Source organism: Anomalospiza imberbis, chromosome 7, assembly GCF_031753505.1.
Source record: "Anomalospiza imberbis isolate Cuckoo-Finch-1a 21T00152 chromosome 7, ASM3175350v1, whole genome shotgun sequence".
In the NCBI taxonomy this organism is placed as follows: Eukaryota; Metazoa; Chordata; class Aves; order Passeriformes; family Viduidae; genus Anomalospiza; species Anomalospiza imberbis.
In genome coordinates this window covers 7636619-7648746 of record NC_089687.1, presented here as the reverse complement: position 1 = coordinate 7648746, position 12128 = coordinate 7636619, and the positions used below count along the sequence as shown (strand labels likewise).

At 39.6% G+C, this 12128-nt stretch overlaps 1 protein-coding gene across 1 annotated transcript in view; it reads right to left on the bottom strand.

Moving 5' to 3' along the window:
* Window positions 1–4939: 4939 nt before the first annotated feature.
* Window positions 4940–12128, bottom strand: part of ACTR3 (actin related protein 3) — a 28782-nt gene continuing 21593 nt past the window's right edge. The window contains exons 6-12 of the mRNA XM_068195258.1: window positions 12003–12110; window positions 9884–10027; window positions 8960–9133; window positions 8463–8555; window positions 7899–8024; window positions 6240–6323; window positions 4940–5844 (exon numbers count right to left, since the gene is read on the bottom strand). Of these exons, the coding sequence (XP_068051359.1) occupies window positions 5749–5844; window positions 6240–6323; window positions 7899–8024; window positions 8463–8555; window positions 8960–9133; window positions 9884–10027; window positions 12003–12110 (825 nt within the window). The 3' untranslated portion in view covers window positions 4940–5748. The remainder of the gene's footprint in view (window positions 5845–6239; window positions 6324–7898; window positions 8025–8462; window positions 8556–8959; window positions 9134–9883; window positions 10028–12002; window positions 12111–12128) is intronic.

The following is a 12128-nucleotide window of genomic DNA, read 5'->3' as shown; positions in this document are numbered from 1 at the left end:
CATCAGGCTCTGTCTCTCCTTTACCTTGCAGACAGCTCTATGTTTGTATGACTTGGGCAGGTTTTAGCAGCTGCCAGGGTGCTGCAGGGCATGCAGGGGTAAGAGAGTGAAAGGACCAAGAGTTAGAGGTGGCTGCCCAACCAGAACAAAATCATCCCTGCCCCTCAGGGCATAGCTGAGGAAAGGTGTATCTGCCCTTTTTCAGATCGCTGTCAGCTTGCACATTGGGCACATAAACCACATTAGACATTTTGTAGGTCAGACAAGTTAATGGAGGTGAGAGAGGAGCAGAAGGTTGGTAGGTCATGACTTCATGACATCAAAGTGCATTAGCAATAATTAGAGGAATTCTTCTATAAATACGCATAGCTCTGTAAAATACAAGAGGCACACACAGCTGCTGCCCAGCTCCAGCCCAGGACCACTTGCAGGGTTGAACACTGTGATTACACCAGAGCAGCCTGGTTGTGGCTCAGCTCCCGAAAACAAAGTAAAAACTTTCCTCTTCCCCAGATCAACCCTCAGGTAAGAGCCCAATTTGCTCAGAAATGCCCAGTGAGCCAGGCTGAGGACAGTGCTGAGACATCCGTGCAGGATCACCGCAGCAGGGAAGATTATCATTACCCACTTTGTGGGGGACAAGCTCAGCACACTAAAAAACCAATCCCTTCAGGATCACGATAAGCAGAGCTTTCCCTGCCTTTAGCTCTGCCATTGGGATGGGCGCATGCTCGTGCCATCTCCTGTGCACTCCCTACAACCAGGTGCAGGGAAAGGTTGAGGTAATTCAGAACCGAATTGCAATGAGAGAGCAAAAACCTCCTTGCAGTTATCCCCTGATAAAAACCTCCTTGCATTTATCCCCTGATAAAAACCTCCTAGCAGTTAACCCCTGAAGGGCTGTCACATCCTGCATGTGACATCGGTTCCCTTTCAGTGCCCCTCCGGGATTCCCTGTGCCGAGGGACTCAGTCCTGCTCAGCACCCAAGGTGAGCTCACACCACTTCTGGCTGGAGCAGCTGCAGGGAGACACGGATTCCTTGGCTCCAGCTAGAAAGACAAGGCTCTAATCCTCCCCACCTTGACGTGACTACAAGGCACCAGCCTTTCCGGGAAGCTTTGCCATCAGATGCTTCCAGACAGCTGCTTTTACCCAGGCAGGTTGTGCTAAGGGGTTTTTCAGGCTGCAGCCACGCAGGATTTCTTGTAGGAAAGTGCCATCCTGTGGCCAAGTGTGAAACCCTGACTGCACCGAGCCTGCAAAGCCTCACACAACTAAAATACATGCTGCAATAAGGCCAATTGCAATAACATTATTGCAAACGTGCAATTGCAATAATAATATTGCAAACGTGCTGCAATAAGGCCAATTCCCCCTCCCCTCCCCACGGTGCTTCAGCTGCAATTCTGCATTACAACGGATTCGTGCATGTTCCTGATTTTCTGGGTTCAGTGGGAGATAGACCAGTTGCTTCATGTTTGTTATTATTGCTTTGGGCACAACTTTTGGTATTTTTCACCACTAACACAGTGTGGCTAAATCAGAGTTGGGAAACCGGAGAAGACAATAAAACCAGCCCTCAACTAAACACACCTTTGGGGGTTGCATCTCAGAGCAGTCAGTGCTGACAGACCCCTTGCCATGCTGTGGGCAGCAGGCTCAGCCTTGGGCTCTGCAACAAGTCAGGGAGGGGGAGACCCAAAAAAGACCAGGGGTAAATTTTCCATACAGTTGAGTAGCCAGGGCATTTAGCTGGGAAGGAGAGATGTATTTAAACCCCTGCTTCAGTTAAAGTTCATTTATTTAAAAGAACTTTAAGTTCAAGATGCTAAAAAAGACGAGTCCTGGGCACTCATGTTGGTCAACTTCTGGGCTTTCATGAATGGCTTCTTCTGTGCCGGTCTGTCTTTCAAACATCTTTCTTGACCTTTGAATTCATGAAAAGAAGAAAAACACCAAGCTCTTTTCTCAGCCATATCAGTGTTACATGCTTCATATCAAGCACTACATCTTCAGCTCCTATAAACTAATTGCTGCTGTGCTCTCTGGGCCTCCCTCCAGCACTAAATGCATTTATACTATAAGATATATATTTTTACTGCAGCTTTTGGGGAAAAACCTACAGCCACTGTGTTTGCTACTGCCCAAACACAGAGGGGGTCATTGCTTCTCATGGAGGTCAGGGACACCTGCAGCCAGCACAGGCCAGGCTCTGCCTTCCCTTTGGCAACCCAGTTTTTGATAAAAATGTTGAGAGGAAACAGACATCTGCAGCATCCACATGGGAGCAGGGATCTCTGTCCTGTTTAAAATAGGAAACTCACAGGCACGTACTGAAACAGATGACTAGCGCTTGGAGCTGATTATTCCAGCACTTTGCTTCTGTGGGGGAAACAAAAAAAAAAAGGAAAAAAAAAAAAAAAACCACTAAGCAACGCTAACAATGTATTTCTCTTCATTTTACTGCCACGGGAGTTTTGGCCTACTCAGAGAACACCAGTTATCAGGCAGGGAGGCTGCACAGCACCAGCCCACAGCTGGCAGGAGCTCAGCCAGCCCAGCAGTCACCTCCAGGCAGCTTTTCAAGTGATAACTCGTCCATCCCAATAATACCTAACATTTGGTACAAACATTTGCACAAAATGAAGAGATGAGCCTAAACTGACTTGGCAGTGACCTTTGATTTATTCCAAGCTCAGCTGCATGATACTACCAGCTTTTAAGCCAATTAAACCTGGAGCTCTACCTCATCTACTAGAATAAAATCAAATTCCTGGAGAAGAGTAAAGGAAGCCAAGTTTGGGCAGGCCAGAGTGCAGCTGTTTAGTGCTCTTTGCTATTTTCTGTGCACAACCAGCACTGCTCCCAACCATCCTGCAGGCAGCAGGACAGTAGAAGCGCAAGTCTCCGTTATAGAGACGATATATTACACAATCAGTAAGCTGGAAATGACCAGCTCAGCTTTCAGCAGATGGGAACAGCCTGATCCTGTGTCTTTGAGATTTCCTCTTGAAGGGCCAGCCTGCCTGGACTCCTCTGCCCTTTAGGATTCTGCCAGCCAGTCTCATACATAGGACACAAAGCTGTGATATCAGCCCCATTAAATCTTCCTACACGGGTTTAAAATTGCCTTCATGTAACCTCCCCAGTAACAAGTGTTTGGAGGAAAAAAACATCATTTCACTCTATGTTTTTTTTTTTAACCTTTTGGATGCTTTAAGCTTAACCCCACACAGAACCATGGGAGATCCACACCTCAAGATTGCAGGGGGTTTTCCTGGAAGTGCCTGTGTTCCACATTGTACAGTGTGTGCTTTACACAACCCCTGGGACGACTGACCGCAGGCTGCTCAGCCCTTCACCACTCACCAGCAGATCTGATTTGGAGCAGGTGTTACAGGTGCAGATCACTGATGTGAGCATTTCCAGACAGTTATTCCCATTGTACAAGACTGAATTTACTATTTTGTCTGGTGTGTTTAAGTATTGATGACTCTCCATGCAGTCCAAGTCATTAACAGGAGCTGCTCTTTTTTTTTTTTTTTTTTAGTTCTTTAAAGACACTCAAAATCAGCTATGGCTGGGTAACTTCTCCAAAAAGTACATCTGCAGTATTAAAAAAAAAGAAAAAAACCCTCCCACGTACTCCATTATATGAGAAAACTAACATAATTTTAGCTCACAGCTACAAAAAAAAAAAAAAAAAAAAAAAACACCAAACAAAAAAAATCAATGGTTGTGTAAGGGTATGGTTGCCTTCCATTCTCTTCTACACAAATGACAAATAGAAGCTTAGAGCAGCTTCCCTGGGGCCTCAGGAAGATGAACCCAGAATCTGTGTAACACTCAAGATCTCCCTACAGCTGTGTGTGACAGGAAGAGGAATTCACTCCTTCTCTTTGCACTTCCTCACTGTTATGTATCTGTGTGTCAGGAAATTAAGTTTTTCAAGTGAATTTTTAAGACTTTTTTCTAGAGAGGAAAAAAGATCCTTGCCTTATCTTCACACCACTGCAGTGTATCAAAATATCCTGTCACTAGAGTATGATACAGTTGCAGAACCAGGACTGCTGGAAAAACACAACTCGAACTTCATTTTTTATGTATTTGCCCTATTGGTCTTCCTTACCACGTGAATCAGTTACGACTCAAACTGAGTTAAAAAGTGACTTATAAAAAACTGAAATACTGTACCAGGGAGATGTCACTAATCGTTTTGTAATAAAATTGTTCAAAATTTTGTTGTTTGCATCATGTTCTGTTCGATTCTCTGTTCGATAAATTTTTTACAATGCTTGCTGTAGAAATACTTTCCCATATTTATGTTTGTTTTGGAGTCACATTTGCCAAGTTTTGAAGCTCTGGCAATTGATAAGCTTCTCTGATGGAAGTGTGAGGCATCTTTGCAACTCAGAAGAAACCGGGATATCTCCCTCTTGTGGTCTTCTATGCAAACAGCCTCAACTCCCTCTGTGGGCTCAAAAGTGCCTAAAGAAGAGTTTTCTTTCATCAAATACCAACAAATTGTAAGCAATTCCAGCCACTACAGAAAGTGTTCTTCCTAGAAAGAATGAGAAAGAGATTGTTTCCACTTTATTTTTATCTACATGGTATTTTCTTGCAGAAAAACCACAGAGATTGAAAATGCAGTGCTGACTCCTGAATAGCACCACCTGCAAGAAAGTGGGGGGGAAAAAGTTACAGAACAAAGTAGATGAACAAACCCAACAGTGGAGGAGCTGTCAGGCTTCTCTAGGTAAGTGCTAGCTAGCTGAACACACAAACTGCAGTTCTAAAATGCTCACACTTGAGTTACACAAAGCACATTACATCTCTACCTCACAGACCAACCTCACTCCTCAAAAGCCACAGCGGATATGTAGGGACCCATGCTCAGAACTTCCCACGTCATGAGATTAACAAGTCTGACACCAACATAAAAAGAAATTTTGTGCCTTTATTGGAATGGTGTTAGGCTTTAAATACACCAAATTTTGATAACCTGATTATTTGGTTTAATTAGAAATGACACTACAGAACTGCAATACTGGTCCAACAGTCTCGTCTTTACTTTTTTTTTTTTTTTTAAAGCAAGAGATAGTATGAAAATGCACCAAGTAATCAGAAAGCACTAGCAGGCATTGGTTAATCCAAGATAGTAGCTTCTTAGTTCCAAAAGCACTCGCATTGTATGGAACCCAGGATTTAGACTGGTCATGATTTGCAAGAGCTAGTTGCATGAGTCATGACTTTTTTTTTTTAATTTACTTTCAAGTTGGTCACTGGTAATTTTTTTTCCTCAAATATTACAGTTTCTTTTATTCATATTTTTCCTCAAAGTATAAAAAAGTATGAAATATAAACAAGCTCCTGTATTGCACCCATGAAGGGGTACAATGGAAGCATTAGAGAGCTGACTATCTACACACCATCAAATCCCATCAAATCTTGGATAGTTCATTAATATACAAAATATCAGGGCACAGAAAGAACTAAAATCCACTTTTTTGTTTTGTTACGCACAGGTTCAAATAATCAATCTAAAGAAAAAACGTGATCATTTTGGCTTTCCACTACATCCGCATGTTGAGACACTTATTAAAATGATCCTGCTAAATTGTGTTTGGTCTTTTTCTTATTGTCAAGTCATGTTTGTTATCTTAATACCAGCCATCAGACAAACAAGTAATCAGAAAGACTCTTCCTCCTCCCCACTTCCCCATCCCCGACCCCAGCAGGGTCAGCTTTAAGACATGACTCCAAACACAGGGTTGTGACGACAGATGCTAGGGCCAATCTCTTCATAATCTTTTTTGGTATGGCATACTTGGTAGAATTCAGGCTGAAAAGGGAAGGAAAAAAACATTAGTGTATAGTATAGACATGTTATTTTAACAATATTAACTTTTATGTAGCCAGTGGAAAAAAAAAAAACAAAGATAGCACAGAAATCCTAAAATTAACTTACATCATGTGTGGCTAAACACAAATGCAAAGAATATATTCTGCCACAAAACTAATATGCACTATTTAACAACTCACACAAAGCTTTAATTCAGCTTTCTTTCGTTCTTCCAAGTCTTTAAAGTCTAATGTAAAAATAGGGAAGGTACATTTACCACCTGAGGTCTATCAGAAATTCCCCAATCACATTTAATATACAATGAAGGTGACATGAGAGCTCCAAAAGCACAGTCAGAATGGCCCAAATATGCTCAGCTTTACAGCTAAACTCACTGTGGAAGCCAGCATTGATCCTCCAAACCAGACTGCGTATCTCTGCATATGGTGTGTAATGACTTGGACATCAATGGGCTTTGGCTGCAGAAAAAGGAGAGAAAAGCAACACATTAAAAGTCACTTCTGCTGGTAAAAAAACACATCTAGTTTTAAAGGAGTATATATACCAAGCTTACTTTTCATAAATTAGTATTTTCATAAATGCTGTGCGTGTAAATTTACATTTATGGCATCAGACTTGCCTTTGTACAATGAAGAGTAAGAAACAGCTCCTGTTTGTAGGTAAGTAACCTGCTTTATCAGACAGAGATACTTCCATTCACACCCATTTTTTCACACTGTGTTCTGATAATTTCTTGATGGACTATTCATTCATGCATTTAAAAGCATTGATCCATACTACCAAAACTTTTCAAAAAAACACATTTTAGGAAGCTGATTTTCAAGTTTCATGTGATTATTCTAACAAAGCATCAGTTGTAGATTGAAAGTTTATCCAGGATCAATACAGTCAGTCATGCTTTTCTGAACTACAGCGCTCATTCCAGTCAGCCATTCCCTTTCCCTCCATAGGCACACAACCTATTCCTTACTTGTGCCACTCAAAACTGCCAGCGTATGTAACAGTTTCAGAATTTATTTTCCAGCCCAACCTGCTGAAATTTGAAACAGTATCTAAAAATGTTCTATAACACATTTGCAAAACTCCAGCTAGTGATTCTTTGCCATGCCTGGCAGTTATAATAGAGGAAGAATCACATCCAATTTCCTTACACAGATTCTGCTTCTTTACTAAGTGGTACAAGTCTAGTGAAGAAAACAGAAACTAAATGATGCTTGTGGGCCAGAGAACTGTGTATGACTGAAATTTCAGAGTTGTCTACATAGCATATTATAAAGCTCTGCTGGGGCTTTAAAGGATTGCCTGAGCTAACCTAGCTAGATTGCTTCTAAAATATAAATGAGGGAAATCAATTTTGCTTTAAAAGGAAAAAAACCCACAAATTTTTTTCTCTGCTGGTCCTTTATTTATGCAGAGACAACAGAAAGATGCAACAGTTAGGTCAGAGGTCTGCAGTGGAAAGAGCACAAATTAAGGACAATGCACTTTAGTAAAAACATGAAGTCCCTCGTAGGATCGTAAGATAATTCAGGTGGGAAGGGACCACATCATATCTCTGGACTGGCCTCCTGCTCCTTGCCCCTAGGCAGGTAAGCTATGAAGCCAGAGGAAGGTATTTAGGGTTTTATCCAGCTGAACCGCAAAATCAGTAAACTCCCCACATGTACTCAGGTGCTATCAGGAGTTCCAAAGCCCTCCCTTCTCTAATCAAGGCTCCCTCATTCCTCACAGGACACGTGCTCCTGACTCTCCTGGTGGCTCAACAATGAGCTTGATTCATTTCTCTTATCTTCAAGCTCAAGAGACTGAGCACAATGAGCTATAACTGATCAATAAACACCAAGCACAAAGACAGCTGGAGTGGCCAACTGCTGGTATGTGATCAGTGTAATGGATGAGTCTCTGAAAAGCCTCTATAAGAGCTTCAAATAAGATAAAGACATTTCAACAAAGACCACAATCATTGCAAGATGTTATTTGCACATTTTCCAGGTAACAGATACTTGTTAGGTGTAAGAGCTGCACGAACCAACCTTCAGTCTGCCACCACTAAGTTCTTCACTAAGTTTCAGCCTGGCATCAACAGTCCTTTTCAAGTCTCGCTGTAAACGGCGACCAAAGTCCCTGAACATGGTTGAGCCTCCAGAGAGGACAATATTCTGTTTTGAATAACGAAATTTGTTAACCACATCTGAAAATGCAAATCTCCACGTCACCCAGTTCCTAAATTCTAAATACAGTTTTTAAAGCTACAGTTAGCAGGTACGCTTTCACTGTAAATTATCTAGCATACAAGCATGACACAACATGAACTCACCAAGAGCTTGCCACATTAAAATTGTCTGTGCTTTAAAATCCATTTATATCTTATTACATCTCACCACTTTTGCTCAGTTTTTTGTGTCCCTAATGAAAAAGCACATTCTGAAAATGTCTACATGAACAACAAACCCTTCTGCATATCGGATTCATTTCTAGGAAAATGGTTAATTTTGCTCATTTGGTATTGGTTTTTAAGAATTTCAAATATGTACCTTGATAAAAATCACAATTTCTTGAAAATCCGTATATAAAAAAAAGACATTATGGCTACTGACCTTATATAGAGGACGCCTAACATCAATGGGACAATTCTGAATAACTTCATCTACTACTTCTGAGATTGGTTGCGTGAAGTCAGGATTAGCAAACTGCAATCAGGAATAAAATCAAGTCAAGTCACTGTGGAGGACCATGTATTGCAAAGAGGTAAGGAGGAAAAAAAAACAAAGAACCATTCTATTATATAGAGATGTCATGAAAGCTAATAAAGGAAACAGTTGTTAAATATTTTTGCTGCCATTTATAAGTGCTTTGTGTATCAACCTGGATTTGTATAAAGATTAGTAGCAATCAAGAATCAAAGCACACTGACTTGCAACAATAGCCAGTATCTATTCATAAATTATTTGTATTTATTATATATATTTATATTTATAAATAAGAATAAACATAAGTAAAGATAACCACTTCTTTACAATTTTGCAAATAGGATTTCTCTGCTATCATCTAAAACACATCTAAAACAAAGTATAGACAATTCAAATCAACTTACCTCAGGATGGAAGAAAATCTCTGGCCCCAGGAATCTCTCATAACCAACATCAATGGTAAATTCTTTCTTTGAGATAGCATTAATTCCAGTATATTGTTTAATCCACTTTGTACCATCTGTGTCATACTTGTTAAATTCTTTTACTAAGTCAGGGCAAACATAACTAAAGCGCTCCTGAAAATTGAATAGATACAGTTAGAACTATCTAAAGTATAGAAAACTGGTAAGAAATTTCAAAAATGCAGTAATTTAAACTTTTAAGAATAAGTATTCAATTGGCAGATAAAGAATAGGCCTCAAAACAGCTGAACTGCCATTTACTGTACACAGGTAGATAATGGCTCTGCTACTACAGATCATTTCTGTGCAGCACTGAAGGCTCTGGCTGAGCTAAATTACTTTTCTTCTGCTTTTCCTCTAAACTTTGAAGATTGTGAGAAATTAATTCTGAAATACATTGAAGAACTGCCAGAGAAACAAAATTGAAGTGTACTTTAAGCTGAATGTCTTTCAGAATAGCTTTGTTCTCTGTGTAATGCGTATTACAAAAAAGAACACATTAATATTCAGAAAGAATGTAAGAGCAATTACAGCTCTTTATATGACACATCCAGCCAACGGTATTTCCTACAGAACATTACAATAATAATAGCAACAGGATAATATCAACAATAATGATAATGGAGGAGAAGAGAAAGGGGAGACAACAGGCAAAGAGTGAAATTCCAGGCTGGACTAAACTGGAATAACCCAACTGTAGTTTAAGCTATTTCATGTTATTACAATATTAAGACATTTTTATATTACTTAGAATCAGAGCCCCATTACTCAGAAGAACAATTACTTTCAGATATTCTTGTACTTTAAAACAAGATAACAACCTGTGATATAAAATAACTTTAAGATCTGCAATGTTCACATTACCTTCACTGCTTTAGCTGTTTCCAAGGATTGTTCAGGAGGAATTCCTACTTCTCTCTCCCTCAGCAACTGCTGAATGAAGTATGTGATATCTCTGCCAGCAATTGGAATGTGTTTGATACAGCTGCCAATCACATATCCTTCAGCCTGTACACAAAATTAATAGGGACAAAGGTACTGATAAGAACTACTTTCATCAAAGCTCAAAGGGAGAGAGAAAGACATGGAGTCTAAACTCCTAGCCACTACCTGTGATTCTGAGGCTAAAGCCCTTTAAGACTGGCTCATTTAATTACCACAAATCCAATTCTTCACAGTATAGCCTAACTTTACTTTGCATGGCATTGGTTCATAATTCTTACGAGGTTAGAAGGAACAGAAAGGTCACTAGTACATAAGGCAGACAAATCACTATACTCACTATTCCTTGGCCTTTATTTTCTCTTCAAAATGAGGTTACTCTTACCAAAAAGGTCAAGGAAGCTTTTTTGGTGAAATATTATTTTAGAATAATTGATGTGGCCCTGCAGTCACAGCCACTGATGTAAAACGTTACAATCCACATGAACCAAAATTAATTTTCTGAAAGCAGGGAGAAAATGCATCATTTCAGCACATTAACTGAGACTGCTCAGAACATCAGACTGCCCATCCTCATCCATCAACCTACCCTTACAAGTCACACTCATCCTGGGGACCAATATCAATGCATTAAAAATCTGGTCTAAACAAAGAAACCAAGTGTGCAAGGTTGGCCTTCAACCCTAAACCTAAACCCCAACCAGACCTGCTAAATCCAAACAGAGGAATCCAGATATCACACTCATAAAATCCTTAAGTTTTCCTATATACACGCACCTCATGTTCCTACAAAAGGGTCTTCTTAACACAGAAAACAACATCATAAAAAAATCTACCACTACTTCACTACAGAGATAAGCGTTTGTTAATTCCTTTTTATCTATTTTATAACAGAAATGGTAGAATGTTGTTGACAATTTAAAATTTTCAGAAGTAAATTACATTCTGCAAAGGAGGTTAATGCTTCAAATTATACAGACTACCTACTCTTATTTCAACTAAAGAAACCCCTAACCCACAAATCAGGAAAAGTTTAACTCTTTTAAACAGTAATTTTGAACTACTAAGTAAAATTTTGAAAGTTTACCTATAGAAGGTCTGAGGTGTCAATTGTTTCCCAAGTCTTATTAAAAATACACTTAACTTGGATGAACAGTATGAATAAAGATTTAGCCACTATATTCCCCCAAAATTAGTAAGAAATTGTTACATGACCATGTATGTTTGACCAACACCAATGCTACTGTTTTTAAAAAATTCATGTTACTGTGTCATGATAAAGCTTTGTACAGATTTTTGTCTTCAAAACTGTAATCTAATTTCATTTTGAAAATACAAATATAGCTGGTACATAGCCACGAAGTTAGGTCCCCCAGGAAAGATGGGCAATAATTTGACAGTAAGGAAAATTACTGCAGCTCTAGATGTTCATTATTTAATAAAACATCACAACATCATCCAAGTTTCTGCTTTAGCAACTTGATGTATTGGAACAGATATTCAACACTAACTAACCCTAGGGGTTGTTTTCTTCCAGTCAAGCAGAAACTTTGCCTTTCCTTGTATGTTGAAACACTACTAAATACTGGGAACAGATGAAGAAAAGCTATAAACAATACTACATCTGCCATCTAATACTTTGTATAATTTCTACTTTTTATATAAATGGAGTGAGGTAAAGGAAAATAAATCAAACTTTTTGTACTGACTACTGTAAAGAGCCTATTCACTCTTACCAGCAAGCCAAAATGACACGTGCTAAAGCAATTTCACTCATCACTTAGCATGGCCTTGGCAACTCACCTTTTAAGGTAAGTCACTGAAAGACAATTAGCCCTGCCAAACTCAGGGTTACAGAGAAGTTCTTCAAGAGTTTCTGCACTACAAAAGGAACCAAAACTGACACCCACAGCCCTGGGAATTATCTGATGTTTTTGGAGACTTCTGTCTATACTTCAGTGTGTGTAGGTGTACACTTCAGAGAACTTGGAGGACAGGTAATTCTCACTGAAGCTGCTGTGTAGCTTTGAGGCACACTTACCACAGGAATAACATGAGTGACACCATCTCCACTGTCTATAACTGTGCCAGTCAGTGTTCGCTCTCCTACTTGTCTTGATGTCCAAGATGCAGCTAAGGCAAGGACAGCCTTGGGGAAAAAACACAC